Raw genomic sequence first — 16,729 nt, forward strand, 5'->3', positions numbered from 1 at the left:
GGAGGTCTTCTGGACGGGCTTTGGTCTCAGCAGTATATATAGTCACCACGAGGAGAGTCAGGAGTAGAGTCTAAAGTCTTTATTCTCAGTCTGTCTCCTTCACAGTCTGTGTATGTCACAATCTGACCCAGTCTTGATCTTAGTGAAGGAGTGCAGGAGGCGAGAGAGTGATGGTCAAAGATGGAATGTCCCATCATCAGTACTTCTCAGTCCTTAAATACCCTATTACAATTACATCATTACAGCATACTGAGTATGTGTGAACTAGAGAACCATTACATCACCATGCTAAGTACTAAGTATATGTGACTAGAGAAGCATCATCTCATCAATTCCACTGAGTTAACACCTTGTTGTAAGTATCCTTGTTTCAAATATATTTCTCCAAAGTTCCAACCCTCTACATTCCTCTACCCTTTCCAGAGTAACTAAAGGATGTCTTATCTGATTATTTATATTTTGGAATGATTGTTATTTCTCTCACATACATTGAGTGACAGAGAGATTACATGAAATTGCAGTTATTTATACTCAAGAGTTCTGTGGATGTACATATGAATTCACTCAATAAATATTTTTAAATGCCTCCTAAGTTTATGACAAAAATCAGTCTCTGATATTAAAGAGGCTATTGATCAATCAATCAATTAGCAAACATTTATTAATCACCACTGTGTACCAGGCCTTATGCAAGGTGTTAGGGATACAAATACAAAAGTAATATAGTCCCTGCCCTCAAGCAGATTACATTTTATTGGGGAAACATAGTATACACATTCACAGATAAATAAACACAACATAATCATTTCAGAGAAGAAACCAATAAGGGGAGAATGGGGAAACCAGAAAGGGAAGATGATGCTTGAGTTGAGTTTTGGAAGAGCCAGTGATTCCCAGAGATACATGTGAGGTTGAAGAGCATGCCTGACATGAAGAATAGTCTTGCAAAAACTCAGAGAGAGAAGATAAAATATCATGTGTAGATAATATCAAGATTTAGGGTTTAGGCTGTGTGATGGAATGACATAAGAACTTTGACCTGTTCCATTTCTGATCTGGGCTGATTCTCTTTTCCTGAAGCAGCCTGATGGTTTCCATCTCCCATTGGCTGATCATATTAGGGTCAGACTTAGGACAGTCACCTAGCTTAACCAATTACAGCTTAGAGGATGAAGGATTGAGATCTGAAAGCCTCTAACTCCCTGACAGAAGGGAATACAGGCATGTGCCATCACACTCAGCAAATGTTTGTGGAAATGTATGGTCCTAACATTACTTTATAAGTGACCTACTCTTGAGTGATTACCCTTTAGGCACAATTGGATTTCTCTGGACAACTATCACATTTAAGAAGCCATATTTCTACTGGGCTCATCATTCCTTCATTCCTTTCTCATAGAAGAATTCTTCGAAAATATGCATTTTAATCAGATATGAAATATTGGAGTTCAAATACCAACCATATATTGCTTTTGAAAATAATTATGTGATATTCTTTCTTTATATCCTCTGTTTAGGGAAAATAAGATTAGCCAGTAAATGATCTTTGAGGCAGAAAACTGCCCCATTAGAAGCCAAATAATACCCTATTGTTACTTTGATAAGACCTAGAAGTTGAAAACCTTAGAGACTATAGATCCATCTGCCACATTTTATGGGAAGGGAGGGTGGAAGAGAGAAAAAGAAAAAGGATTTCTTAAGTGCCTCCTGTGTGCCTGACACTATGTTAAAAGTTTTATAAATTTAACCGTATTTAATCCTCAAAGCAACTCTATGAGAAGTTTGGATAATCTAGGCAGACTTGTCCTGGGTCTCACAGTTAGAAAGTTTTTGAGATCATACTTGTACTTGGGTATTTTGAATTCCACTTAATCTAGCTACCTTAGAGATGTTAAGTGACTTAACTGGTACAATTAGAAATTGAACCCAGGTCTTTTGTTCCAATCCAATAATCTTTCCACTATGCTATGTGTTTCTTCATCATTCAAGAGCAATTTCTCATAGGTTATGCCAGGAGAGCACGAAGTCTGACAGATTCTCCCAACTTGGAGATGTCCTACTTATGGTCTTAAGGACAGACTGTGTCTTCCTTGATAAGTTTACCACTAACTGATAAATTCTTTAGTTATGGATACATGTGAAACATGAAAAAGTAGTTATGTACATTTACATGAAAGTTCACAATTATAAAGTGTTTTACATATATTATTTTGTTTTTCTCCTTATTAATAAATTTCTGTGAGGAGTACAAGTATAACTGCCTCTATTTTATGGATGAGGAAACTGAGTTTCAGATGGATTAACACCCTCTGAGATCAACAAGTGGTAAATAGTAGAGTTTAGAATGAGATTTTTTATTATAAATTTATAATGCTTTAAAAAAAATCTTGACTTCTTATTTCTAAAGGTAGAAGGGGAAGAGGTTTTTGGAAAACTCTGAATGCAGAAAAAGAAAAAAACCTGATAATGACATTTTAAAGAAATAATCACACTTCATATACCTACATGTAATACAAACTTACACCATTTAGTATTAAAAGATGACATTACAGTTGTATATAGATATGGCTCAAATTTTGGAGGTACAATCCAGTCTTTATGGATCTCAAACACATTGTGACTGTCCTTTGGTTTGCATTTGTGGTTATTTGCAATAATTGAGCTATTTAAAAGTCTCATCTATCTTTTTTTATCCAGTGCCTTTGCTCAGAAGATTTTGATAACTAATGAGCTGACTGACTAGTTTATTGTTGAGGTTTTCTTGTAGCAACAGCTCAGTGATTCAAGAGCTACATCATTGAAATCTATAGTGAAATGTACCTTTCCTGTTCTCAGTTGCCCAATTCATGTTGTGGCTAGGCAGTACTTAATCTTTCCCCACTCTCATGTCAAACTTAAGAGGTATGTTAAAGTGAAACAATGAGAACTAATATTTCAATAGAACTTTGAAGTTTACAAAGTCCTTTTCTTAATAACAATCCTGGAATCATCACCCAAGTATCATTAGCATCATTGTACAGAGAAATAATTGAGGTTCTGTGAAGTACCAGGAAACTAGTAAGTGTCCAAACCAGAACAAATGAGAAGAAATTCATAACAGGTGCTCAAAAATGCTTATTGATAAATAGTATTCCTGTCAAGGGAAAAAGACATTTCAGAAATAAACCATAAAATAATATGTAGCATTTATGTAATCCTTTATGCTTTCATAGAGACTAATTTATTTATTCCTCAAAATAATAGGACAGGCACTATTAAGCCTATTTTATAAAAAATCTATTAAACCTATTTTACAAAAGAAGAAACTGAAATTCAGATAGGTTAAGTAAATTTATTCACAGCCACATTACTAAGTGGCAAAGGTGGACCTTAAACCTGGTAGACTAGTCCCAAGTGTATATTTATGGCTTTGAATAGAGAGGAAATCCTAGGAAGTTTCTGGTGAAAGAGGGTGGAGAATTTGGAACATTGAATGGTCTGGATTAGCTATTTAATGCACTTATGAAATAATCAAATCTCCAGTTTCTATTCTGAAGACACAGATATTAGATGTCAGTACTTTAGAATGTTTTTGGCATTGGAAAAAGAACCAGACTAGAAGTAATTTGACAAATTAAAAATTTATAGATGCCCTCTTATTCTACAGAGATCAAAGGCAGCAAGAAAGGTCCCATATGCATCTGAATATCCACAGAAGTTGTGTGTGTGTGTGTGTGTGTGTGTAAGTGTGCAAAGTATTGGATACAAAACATATGCCAATGGATTGGAGGATGACCATAATAGAATATTATTAGTACTAGTTAATACTATGAAAGAAATGCCGGCTTAGAGAGCTATAAATGGGGGGAAAAGGAAATACCTGAATAGATTGATTCAGAATAAAGTTAGCAAAATCAGGAGAATAATACATACTGTGTATGAAATAATATAGAACACCATTGAATGGTAACCTATCTCTAATTAAAATAACCAAAAACAAATGATGAAACCCTTCCTTTTGAATAGAGAAACGTGGGACTATTAATGTGCAGTGCTGTATAGCTACATTGCCAGACCAGGTGGTTGTGCTAATTTTGCTTAACTATTCTATATTACAAGGCAAAGTTTGGGGAAGGATGAAAAGAAATGAAAGGTGTGAAATTTTTAAAAGACAGCAATTCTTCTTTTAAACTATCTAAGAAAGCGAATTCTGGATACCTGGTGCTTAATTTGATGCCACTTGCACCGAAATCAATTACCTATAGAAAGGGAAAATAATAAACCTTAAAATACCAACCTCAAATGTAAAATCAGCCTAAAATGCCTTCAGATAGTAAGAACTTAATACTATACTGTTGGAAACGTTGAGGAATATAGTTCCTGGAAGAAGAAGTTTTGATACTGGCCGAGCACATCTGCCTTTAGCATACTAAAATCCTAAGATGGATCATTGGCTGCTGGGCTAGATTTCTGGAAGCGTGAGCCGAGAGTGATAAAACAGGAGACTCTCCCCTCCACCCGGCTTCCCTCTAAATCTCTGTCCCGTGGCTACGATCACATTTCCACCCCAAATGCCTTCAGTCCCACTTCATCTATCACTCTCTGAGGATTTTCAGGGGAGCAGGAGGAAAAAGAAGTTAAACTTAGAACTTGGATGTGTTCCCCCAAAATCCAATCTGCACTGAACGACAAGAGACGCGGGGATACCTGCTCTTTATTGTCTTACCTAAGACTCAGCACCGCCCGGGGATTTCTGGAGAATCCTTTGGATTCTTTTTCCTCCCTTGGGATCAATAGTAACAGGAAATAGGGGGCAGGGGCGGAGTTCGAGATTTCCCTCATAGGATTTTGAATGAAGATAACTGGTTTATGATCCTGTTCATTGAACGCGGGGGTTTAGGAGATGTATAAAGAACACTAAAGCCTCACCGCTCACAGGGGCCAGTTGCCTCTGCTTGACCAAGCTCACATTTTCAATGAAGAAAATAGAAAGTTAAGGAGCAAACATTACATTTCTCCTCAAATCTCTAATCTTCTGAAGCTCATATTCTCGAAGGAGGTGGGGAGGGGGGGTGAGGTGGATTGAGGAGGCAGAGTTTTATTTAGGTACCTTTTTTTTTTTTGAGTGAATAGAATTTTTTTCTTCTTCTAGGTTTTCTTTATTTGCAAAAACAGGCTGAAGGCAATAAGGATCCTGAGAGAATGTACTGGGTCCATGCGGAGAAACAAACAAACAAATAAATAAGTCGGAAATAATAACCCGACGAATGCCCTGTTGGAAATAAGGCAAACCAAAACTTAGGACCGTAAGTAGATGAAGAACTAGAAATGATTTCAGGTTATATCACCTCCAACTCCCTCATTTCCTTTATAATAGAACTGAAGCAAGATCGCTGGAGAAAGGGATTCCAATTTGCCAAAACGGGTCTCTACTAAAAGATCCTTGGGGTCAGCGACTTCTTTTTCGACTTTCTTTCGAAACTCACAATCAGCTTCGGAAAAAAGACAGACTTTTTTTTGGGGGGGGGGGGAAGGGTTGGTTTTGTTTTAAGGAACAATTTCCTTACCCAATTGCGCTCCTGACCGAAAGTGGCTTGTCTACCGTCCTCGGACTGAGAAGACAAAGAATTCTAACATTTATGTAGATTATAAGGTCTGGCTATTATTAGTTTAATTAACAGGACTATTTTAGTGGTGTGTTCTCTACACGACTAGTTAGAGGTATCAGGACAATAATGGACGAGGGAAGTGAAAAATATATGCAATTTGGAGATAATGAGTTGGTCTCCAATTCATGTTTGAGAAGGTAGATTAGTTGTTAATACACAAAGGGGCTGTATCTATATCTAGATATAGATAGACAGCATGGAGAGAGAGAGAGAGAGACAGAGAGAAATGACTTCTTTATTTAGATGTATGAAGAAATGGAACAATTATAATTTGAATGGAAGTAACAAGGTCTTGTACTTCAACTAATTTATTAAGAATTTAAAATATATCGTTTTATTTGTGCCTCACAACAACCCTGTGAGGTAGGCTATGGAAGTTATTATTAGTCCCATTTTGCAGTTGAGAAAATAGACTCGGAGAGGCTTACTAGTCAAGGATGCACAACTCGAAATTTTGATTCTAAACTCAAAGCTATTTGTACTCTACCAGAAGAAATCTGTGTATTTTCCTGCCGGCGATCTGGGGCTGAGAAAGAGAGGTGACCCGGACCCTCATTGTTTCTTTTCCTTTTTATTTGTTTGTTTGTTTTTTCAAATCCTGAAATCAGGCTCGAAAGTAGCACAATCCCCAGTTTTCAACGAAAGGTGAAATTACTCTTTTCAACAGGCCTAAAGCTAGCAACTTGGGATTTTTTGAGCCCAAACCCAGAAATTTTGGGTCCTTGTTCCCCCAAAATTAAGTGTCAGCCCCCAATCCGGAAATTTTATCTCTCTCGACACTAGCCTCCTTTCTATAGTCTTAAAACACTCGCAGAAGGAATCCAGAATGATTGAGTTCAGCGCGAGAAAAGTTACAAGTTCTAACTCGCTTCTGACACACGTCACTCAGCTGCTGGTGATTGTATTTTGTATTTGATACCTTTAGCAAAGGCCAAGTTCCTGTCTGCTTGCCTTAAGGGTTTTATGGCAAAAGCGAAATCGCCTTGCCTTTGATACACTGACAAGGGTTATCAGAAAGGCTTTCTCCAGCGTCAGGGGGGAAAGCGGATTCGTTTTGGGTCCGAGAAGAGTCAACAGTTGGAGCATATTTTTCCCCATCCCATTTCCATTCCTTAACATGGTCATTGATTTAGGTGCTTAGGTGCTTTCTTGCTCTTCAGTCTCTGCCCCCTCTCCTCCCTCCTCTCCCTTGATTCCCACATTCGGGCTTGGAAGTCCTTTTCCTTTTTTATAAAAAGGAATCTGGAGAGGTCCTTGAGACATTATCGGGATGACAAGATTCAAAATTCTTTTTAGACGCTCTAAGAAGGGAAGTGGTGCTGATCTAGCTATCGTGGACCTGTATTCTATTTTCCCACTCACTGTCATTCCTCCCTCGAGCGCGCTTTAGTTCTTCCGTGAGGAGTTCCCCTAGTCCGGTCCCTCTATTGAGTGGGGAGCGAAGGAATTAGAGTTCTACCGGAATGCTCTGGATCTAGACTCTGTGGCTGTCTCGTGACTCGCAAGGATTTTGCGGTTCTCGGACGTCCCTAAACCAGAGCTGAGAAATGGTGGGAATTGGAAAAATTTTCTTCTGAATCCTCACCTCCTCTTTCCCTTCTTTCCAGCGCAAAAGCTTACTTAACATCTAGCAGGGGTCCTCAAACTACGGCCCGCGGGCCAGATGCGGCAGCTGAGGACGATTATCCTCCTCATCCAAGGCTATGAAGTTTCTTTATTTAAAGGCCCACAAAACAAAGTTTTTGTTTTTACTGTAGTCCGGCCCTCCAACAATCTGAGGGACAGGGAACTGACCCCCTATTTAAAAAGTTTGAGGACTCCTGACCCGCCTCAGGTTATCAGGACTAACCCAGGGAAGCTGAAGAGGAAGATTTAACAGGAGCATCTCCGAGTCCTGGGGGCCAGCTCATTCCTTTGTAGACGCTGGAATTCCTCAGTTACCAGTTCGGCTGCTGGCTGCGTCCACCTGCTACTTGGGAAAAGGAAGAGAAGGGGAGGAACTCGAGACTATGGTAGAGGGCCACTTCTGAAGGGCTAAAATAATGATAATTTAAAATTTTGGTCTCAGGAGCTGTCCGACTAAAAGGCTGTGATCCCAGCACCCCAGAGTCGCAGATTATTCGCCATCTAAATGAAAGCATCGAAGAAAGGCAGAGGAGGAAACTCCGGGGCCCTGAAGCCAATTTTCTATCAATGCTCTTACTAGCTGTGAATTCCCTTTGTTCTTGGTGCTCTCTCTCTCTCTTTTCCCGTGGGCAGATAACCAGGCCCTGGGGCGGGGGATACACAACTGTTTCAGTTTGACTATTAGCCCTAGGTCTGCAGTCTATAACCCAAAGAGGGATTCTGAAAAGGTGCAAAAAGAAAGGATCAGGGTTTAAATTTCACTCTTATTGCTTCCAGTGTGACCTTGTACCATTCACTTGACCTCTCTGGGCCTCAGTTTCCACATTACATAAAATTAGGGGGTTCGACTAAATAATCGCTGAGGTCTTTTTCAGTTCTATATCTTTGAGCCCTATGCTACTCTTCTAAAGATAACAGGACAAGATAAAGAGAGAGGGTCCTAGAAATCTTCAAGTGCATTCTAATCCAAATCTGTTAGCAACCAGACCGGAGATTTAGATTATTCTTAAAATCTGGAGACTTTCAGAATATTTTTTTTTGGAGGGGAGGGCCTTAAAGAGCATATGGGAACTTTTTCTTTGTTTTTACTGTTTAAAGATAGCCTTAGTAGGCCGGTTCATCTTGGAGGATAGTCTATCAAGTGGGAAGACAATTCTCTACAAAAGTGGGTTTCAATTTCCACATAGGCTTCATTGTGTCATTATATACTTACCTCTTCACTGTTCATCCATGGATTATTTATTTTGTGGTTTAGCTAGCAGGCAATGTTAAATTCCATACCAATTATATTCCTTTATTTTCCTATCCCCTCCTCTCCTATCTTTACCCTGATTATTCAGTATTCCAGGATTGTATGGGACCAGTTTAGCCCAAGTAACCTATAATTAATCCTCACAAACCCAATCCAAACAAAAAAAAGTACCTATTATAAAATTTGAATTTTTTAAAAATAGCTGCTAATTCTCCATCTCTTAGTATGGAAATTTGACTTTATTTTTTTCCCTAATAAAATCAAACTGCTCTTTAAGACTGCTTTGATAAGCTAAAATCTCTTTAAAGATGAGAGGGGAGCAGAATTTCATTACTACATTAAAATGTTTTATTGAATGTTTTTCAGAAACATTACCTGATGTCTTGTGTGTCTGGCACCACAGAATGCACTTCAAATCATGTAGAGCCTTTCATAAAGTACTACTAAATTATTTCTTAAAAAAAAAAAAGAGACAGAATGACATAGCTGATAAGAGATCTGGACTAGAAGGCAGAAAGAGCTTGATTCAAGTCTAGCTTCTGATTCTCAGCTGGATGACTCTTGATAACTTTAACCTTTCCTTGATACTAAGATTCTTACCAGCTGAGCAGATACTGATCTGAGGTGATTGAGGGAGTTTAGTGACTGGAGTTCTCTATGAAAATATAACAGATCTGTTCTTCTCTTCTCCCTAATCCACAGCAAGATAACATAAAGATGCTGAAATTTAATATATATATGTATGTGTTATGTATACACACATATATGTATATATTATGTATATAAACATTATATATGTATATATGTGTCTGTCTGTCTGTCTGTCAATGCAAATACCGGGCTTCCATCTCCCGCAGATATTCACAGCCCTCCTTAGTGACACACTTAAAATTTTTCATGAACTCAAGAAAAATCCAGGTTTATCTTCACCAGGGATTCCTCCATTGATCTGCTTTGGGGTATAACTAGAAATCTTTAAAGATAAAGATTCAACTTATTCTTGTTCAAGGGGTGTTTGCTTAAGAGCCTCCCAATTGCCCACTCCTGTCTTTTCCTCTGCTAGTGTGCTCTATGTTTGAGAACAGGAGGCAGGAGAGAATGAAGAAAAGATACAGAAGAATCTTCTGTCCGTCCACCTCCCCTCCTTTTACAACACTTTCTCCCTCATATTCCGTAATTTCTTCATCTTCAGGAAAAGGGATGATCATTGGATGACAATTTTTGAGATTGCTCAAATGAGTTTGTTTTTTAAACTTCAAATGCAACACTTTTTCTATAACCTGATACACCAATTGCGTTAAAAACGACGTCGGCCACAGCTTTCCACTGGTGCTAAACTAAAAATCATCTATGAAAAAGGTTCATTCTATGTCTAAGCAATCATATTTTGGACAGCAAAGGTTTTAAGATGAATAATATAGCAATTAGGGACATGTCGATTTCCCGATTCCCTCACCTCCCCTTCCTGCAACCCTCTGCGTGGGCAGTAGTAAACATCGGCCCATAAATGTGGCAGATCACAGTTTAATTTAATTTACTTTTATTTCGAAGAGTCTGCTCCTAAGTCCTAGCAGACTCTCCGGAGCTTGGCTCGGGGAAGCCTGTTAAGAAGTTTCAGAGGCATCTGCCAGGCTTGTGACTCAAAGCAAAACCATATTGCTCCAATCACTTCAAGGCAGTTTCAGAAAAAGAATCTAAAAATTTTAAATTAAAAAAAAATTCAGTTTCTTTTTCTCTCTCTCCGGATGTTTGTGCGCAAAAGTTTGCGAACACAAGGCTGCGCGGTCTCTCTCCTTTCGACTCAGATGGTGGCTGAGTTCCTCAGTGGAGGGTAGGGGGTGGCACTATTTCCTGACTCCTGCCCCCAGCAAATAGACATCCGGGGCTCGCTAGTCCTGATCTCCTCCTTCCTAGAGGGTTTTGAAGTGCGCCCAAACTTTCACCGAGATTCCTGCGGCCGTGCGGCCTGGGCGCTCGGGCACTGGGGCTGAGGTTGGGGAGAGATGCTAAGGCTGGGAGGCACTCTCCCTTCCCGGGCTGAGGCAGCAGCAGGGGAAGCAGACTGCACGGTCACCCCCAGAGGTTGTTGTAGTAGCTCTTCTTTGGCCCCCTCCCCAGAGGACACCACGCAGTCCTGCTCCGGTTCCTTGCCGCCAGCCCCTGCTCCTGCCCCTGTCACCCCACCTCGCTTCTTGTCCTCTTCTTTTTTCCACTTCATCCGCCGGTTCTGGAACCAGATCTTGATGTGCCGTTCGGTCAAGTTCAGCATGACGGCCAGTTCTACTCGACGCGGGCGAGAGATGTACTTGTTAAAGAGGAATTCCTTCTCCAGCTCTAGCAACTGCGCCCTCGTATAGGCAGTCCGCGTGCGCTTGTTCTCCTCCGGCTCCACCACGTAGGAGCCGCCTGTCAGAGACCGGACGGACTCACGTTAGTGACATTCTCTTTTAGCCCTTGCATCCGACCCATACTATCAACACAGATCTGGTTATGTGGTGGTTTTCGTTATTGAACTTTCCCATTACAACTACTGCTATATAAAGTTACTGTGTATAACTTTTAAGTTTTCAAAGAACTTTCCAAACTATGTAACTGGCTCCAACTTCGCAAAATCCCTAATACAACAGACATTTCTAATCCTGTTTTATATAGGAGGAAAAAGAGGTTATTCCTGTCAATATTAAATTCGTTTATATATATGCATATTATATATATATATACATATATATATATATTTTTAATTGGCTTAAAGAGTTCCCGGTGAGGGAACGCAGACTTGAAACTTTCCATTTATAATTCCGAAAAGAGATGGCTGCCTGGAGGCATTGAGAATTTAAATGATTTATTCCCTCAGACTCACACTGGCAGAGAGTATGTCAGATCGGACTTGAATCCTAGGCTTTCTGATTTTGGAGACAGATTTTCTACCCATTAACCCACTCGATCTTTTGGAATTACTAGGTTCATGCATTCATCCATCAATCTACTCAGTTTTCAATAGTTTCCAGTTCAACCAAGTGATTGACTACACTCGAAGTTCTAGGATTAGGCTCATTTACATTCCGTAGAAATGGATGGCGTCCTATATAATAACAGCTTCCAAACCCAACTAAATTCAGCTAGCCGGGACTAGGAAACCGCCACGGAGAAAGTCTAAACGTTGAGAGCCAGGCCTCATCTCTTTCCTGGTTCCTCTGAGGTCTGGAGTGGGCTGAAGGAGGAAGCTGAAAGGACTGCTGTCTAACTTCTATCAGACATCAGCGTTCCCAGAAGTGGTCACCCGATTAGGGCGAAAGCTATATCTCTCATGTAGTTTAGGGGAATGGTGTCTCAGTACTTCAGATGGGATTTTTCTTACTCTATCGAATTAAATAACAAACTTCTTTTAGCATGAGGGCGAAATTCTTCATTAAAAGGTTCAATAGGGGAAATGGGTCTTACTCCGTGGGGATTTGGCTTGCTTCCATTCAAGTTTTTGCCTTTGAACTGAAGTAGGAGGCTCTGGGAAAAGTTCAGGGAAGTAGTATTGAAAGAGAGGGAGTCAGTTTAGTTTTACTAATCAGAAAAACTGATTAAACTCTCAAGCTTAAGAGGGAATAGAAAGTGTAAAAAAAAATCTAAAGAAAAACTGAATAACAATTTCCCCAATCTACATCCAGAAAGAAGAACAAACACATACACAAAAACAAAAAACTGCAGGAACCTGGCGAAGGGAAGGTGCCTTGCTTTTAATGGGATTTGATTTCCAAAAGTCTCACAACTTGGAAGAAGACTCAAGCCCAGGGCAAAAGTAAAACTATCCCTTCCCTTTACTCTCCCTCTCACACTGCTCCTTCCCCCAAAAAACTCCCCACCTCCTTAGTGGAAGACATAATTCAAATCAAATCCACATTTCATTGTTATTAGAATCTGGAGATGCCACGATCCTTTCCAAGACTAAGAGAAGTCCTGTTACTCTGTGTGTGAGCACCCCCTCCTCCAAAATGATATCCAATGCAGAAATACTTAGCTTACTTTTATGAGCTTCGGTATTTCTGTGACCCACTTCACCCTTAACTTGATGGCTCCAGCAAGTGTCTGAACTGCACTGCCACAAAATGGCAGTCAAAGTGTTTTAAAGGCTCTCTGCAAGTTACTCCTACTCTCCAGCTCTCACTTTGGGTTATTAATATTCTCTGTTCACACAAAGCAGCAAGCAAAATTTTTGTTCTCCTGGTTTGTTGCAGGGAACCCAGAGCTCAGGAGATGCTATAGGAAGGGATCCCAGGTGACATCAATAAGCAAGATAGTTCTGTAATGTGAGCATGACTAATTATTGTCAATAATTTCTACTTGTCATGGCCATTTGGAATGGTGAACATGATTAATCTCTAAATTTTCTAGAAGCTCTATGAAACTTTAATACTACAGTATAATAGAGGTAGGTTGGAGTCCATTGCTGCCTAGAAGCCAGGAGACAATTTTTGACCACTATCCTCTGGTTACCGTCTACTTCTTCAGACCATCCACTTCCATCACACTCTAGCCATTTTCTAAGCTCATAGATTTCTTGTTTTTATGACATTCCAAGAGGATAAGGCCTAAGGTCAACTCCCTGTATGTAACTTGAGAGAGAAAGGGGGGAGGAGAGAAAGAGAGAAAAAGAGGCGGGGAGTGAGAGTTCCTACATGGTGGTCTATTCTTCCTGTGACTCTAGTTCATCCCTTCCAGTGGAAATTTACTGATTTATTTTATCTTGAGTCAGATTTTGTGGGGATACGATTAGAGGGGAACTCAGATGGAAGGACTGGATCCATCTCTGAGCGAAAGATTTATCTCTTTTCCCAATGGTTTCCTCTTGCTCCTTCATTCCTTCTTAGTGTCTCCCATGGTCCAGGAGAAATTGTCCTCCATCTGAGAGTTTTTTTTTTTTTTTACTTTTGACTTTGCCCTTGCCACTGATTCCAAACTTTACTTCAAAATCATTTTTACCTTACTGTTTCTCTTCACGGGAGGAATACTTATTCCAGGACAGTAACAACGCAGGGTCGAATGGTTTTAAGTTTCTGAACATCTTCATCCCCGCCCGCCCCTCCCCTGCCTGAGTACATATTGGGAAGGAGCAGCATTGGGGGAATGGTATGGAAGTGCAGAATGGGTCTGACGGGAAGGTCCCTCTGAGGATTTACATGTCCATAATTAGAGGGGAGGGCTTGGAATTCACAGCCTGCTCTCATTCCCAAGAAAAACTTCCCATCTTTCAACCCATTGAATTCTGAGGGCTGAAGTCTTTCTGCGAAGTAGGAGAACTCTGTACATCACTTTCAAGAAACTGGGACAACTTTTCTTAGAACATTCCCACTAGAAGACATGACAATAAAACCCTAAATCTTCATTTCATTTTAGGCTAATCTAGCTGCATTTCTTTGACTTTTCTCCAGGTCCTGTAGGAAAAATAAAAGAAAAAGTCCCTAAATATGTGGCATCCCAAATGCCAGTATCCCGCTTCTATTGAAATCCTACTTTTCCCACTCAGGCTTTCCTCTCTCAGGCCAGGCCACCATGCCAACCCTGGGTGAAAGGAGCCAGTGATTTCTCTATGAGCTCAGTAGAGAAACTGTCCCCCCTTCTCTCAACTGTCTATTTGAAAGAAAGGATTAATGAAATATTTGCAGTGCAGGTGTGACCAGAAGTGCACCAGTCCAGATGCGATAACATTGTGCAGCTACTGAGACAGAGACTGGCTGTGCGGCAGCTGAACTCTCAACCTGGGCTTCTCAGGGGACGGGGGGAGGGGTGGAGTGGGCAAGAGTGAGGGACAGAATGACCCGGGGCTTATACAGCCCTGCCCAGAAGCCTAGTCCCTCTGGGGAATAGCTAGGTTACTTGCCACCCCACCATTGCTTCCTTTTTAATTCTCAATGAGGGAGATCTTGACCCTGGAGCCAATTTTGTTGTACCGGAAGCCTTGCAAAGGGGTGAGCACAGGCTTCTTGACACCCTTCCCCCCAGTGATTGAACCTTACAGCTCTATCTCAATGACACTCTCAAACTGTCTATTGAGAAACAAGTATGGTAAGGCTTTATTAATCTTAGGATCAGGAAAAAAAAAAAAAAAAGCTCCCAGACATAAATGATCTTCCAAGCTGCTTCCAGGACCATTCTCTGACTTTTCTGGAATAGGACAAAATGCAGGGAGAACACTGTTTCTTTTCCCTGACTCTGGACCCCCCTTCCAACTTTCTTTTTCATCCTTGAATGATGTTTTTCTTTTCCTGGTCCGAACTCTGGAATAACCATTAGTCATTTGTAAAATTCTCCCTTCCCTAGTGAAGTAGTCTTAACCAGAAAACTCTAAAGCAGGCAACATGGTGTAAGGCCTGACGTGTCACCTACAATCAATAGGTGAGTGTGTTACTCACTGTGCATCTCAGCATTAACTTAGTTATCACCAATCTGTGTTATTGTCTGCTACTGTTGTTTGATTAGGGCTGTGTGGGCCATTTACCTGGAAGGGCCCTGCATTCTTGCACAGCACCTGGCCTGCGGCTTTGGGCCTCTTTTCACCAGATATGGGCAGGCACGTAAGGGAATCACGCTGACCCCTAAGTCCATTAAGAGCTTGCTATCTGGAGAAAAACATCTGACAGTAATTGGGGAGATCAAACTATGAATGGGGTGGGCTAGATGGATGTTTTGTTTTTGTTTAGGACCTACTGAGATTCAAAATATTTCCCCCCCATTTAAATAGGAAATGCGCAAAGGCGTCATATAGTTTTTGCCAAGACCCAGGGGAGATGTCGTGCTAGAAGGAGGCGTTGGAGGTGTAGACTGAATGCAAACCGACAGGGTTATGAAATGGTTGAACTAAAGCCTGATGGAAAGGAATGAAGTAAGGTGGACAAGAAGGGGAACGTGAAACAAACAAAAATAACTAAGCTTACCGGTCCATTGCCCTTTCCATGCATGAGACTTGGTCGATTTCATCCATGGGAAAGGCAGCTGAATTCTGCTGGGCTCCTCCAAAGTCGCGGACTCAGTCCCATCTGAGAAGGGGATAGTTTGCTGGTGCGGATGAGGAAGCTGAGAGGGATGGTGGAGATGGAGATGGGAGACCCCTGGGTCCTCTGTGATCGGGGGCACTTCATAAGGGGAAATATCCGGAGGGCTGCCCTGCTCCAGGGCGCTTAAGGTCCCTGGGTAAGGGGGTTGCGGCTGCTGACGCCCCATGTAAAGACACGCCGGGGGGCTGGGGCTGTAATCCTGCACCTGGCACCTCTGAAACACGCACGATTCTTTGTAGAGCTGGGTGGCAGCGTAGTACTGCTCCTCGGCATTCATGACTGGAAAGGGACCAGGCGATGCAAGGGAGTTCTACGTCGAGTATTAGTCCCGCAGTTCCCCTATGTCACTTAGCTACCCCCCGCCCACAATCCTTCGGCTCCTCGCACTTGCCCAGCTCACTTTGACAGCTTCGTGAGGTTTTCACCAGAACCCAGAGAGGTGACCGAGACTCAATGCTCAGCGCCTCGGTTCCATAGGCTCCGCAGCAACCCACGTGGCCCCGCCTAGGGTCCTCATTGGACCAGTCCACTCCCTTAAAAAGGATATTCCAGGTAACTGAAAACTCCAGCTTCCTCGAGTTTGTTTCGTTTTCCACCTTCCTCCCACTCAATCTGTCGCCCAAACTTCTTCATTATAGGTGCCTTATCTGTACGTCCTCAGGTTGCCTCTTTTTTTCACCCAGTACTCTTGTCCGTGCAAGGGACAGATCAAACAAACAAACCGCATTGCTCGTACGTGCGCATTCACATACTCCTAGAAGCAGCTTGGCGTGGAATGTTGTGTCGTGACTGAATGAGCCCGTCTGAGAGTCAGGCCCGATGGATTCTAGAACCAGCTCCGAAACTTACTTTCAAGTCATTTACCCTCTCTGAACCCCAGTTTTTTCACCTGTAAGATGGAACATCAATATTCACATCATCTTCCATAGGATGAAGAAAACATTTCGCACAAAGTCATACAATGATTTGAGCTTTTCTTAAACTCCATGTAAACAAGATGAACCTTTCAGTAAAAGTCGTCGTTTCCAGTTACTGAAATAGGCAAACAATGACCCCCAGATAGTTTTAGTGAATGAGAAGTGTACCCCTTTTGAATTAAATGCTCGTTGAGATCTCTTTGCCGTACAAAATGTCATTTTCAGACATGTTGTGTTTGTGGA

General features: G+C 41.2%; 1 protein-coding gene across 1 annotated transcript; it reads right to left on the minus strand.

The window, feature by feature from the left end:
* Positions 1-10,049: 10,049 nt before the first annotated feature.
* Positions 10,050-15,988, minus strand: PDX1 (pancreatic and duodenal homeobox 1). The gene is made up of 2 exons (XM_051986532.1): positions 15,450-15,988; positions 10,050-10,932 (listed from the first exon to the last, which is right to left on the minus strand). Exons 1-2 carry the CDS (start codon positions 15,844-15,846, stop codon positions 10,466-10,468), a joined length of 864 nt encoding a protein of 287 aa, XP_051842492.1. The 5' UTR covers positions 15,847-15,988; the 3' UTR covers positions 10,050-10,465.
* Positions 15,989-16,729: the final 741 nt, after the last annotated feature.

Source organism: Antechinus flavipes, chromosome 3, assembly GCF_016432865.1.
Source record: "Antechinus flavipes isolate AdamAnt ecotype Samford, QLD, Australia chromosome 3, AdamAnt_v2, whole genome shotgun sequence".
In the NCBI taxonomy this organism is placed as follows: domain Eukaryota; kingdom Metazoa; phylum Chordata; class Mammalia; order Dasyuromorphia; family Dasyuridae; genus Antechinus; species Antechinus flavipes.

Bases quoted from the DNA above. Each gene is read 5' to 3' on its own strand.
- PDX1 (XM_051986532.1), bottom strand. From the start codon at position 15,846: ATGAATGCCGAGGAGCAGTACTACGCTGCCACCCAGCTCTACAAAGAA. The intron at 10,933-15,449 runs GTAAGCTTAGTT...GGTCTCTGACAG, and splicing joins ATGGAAAGGGCAATGGACCG to GCGGCTCCTACGTGGTGGAG.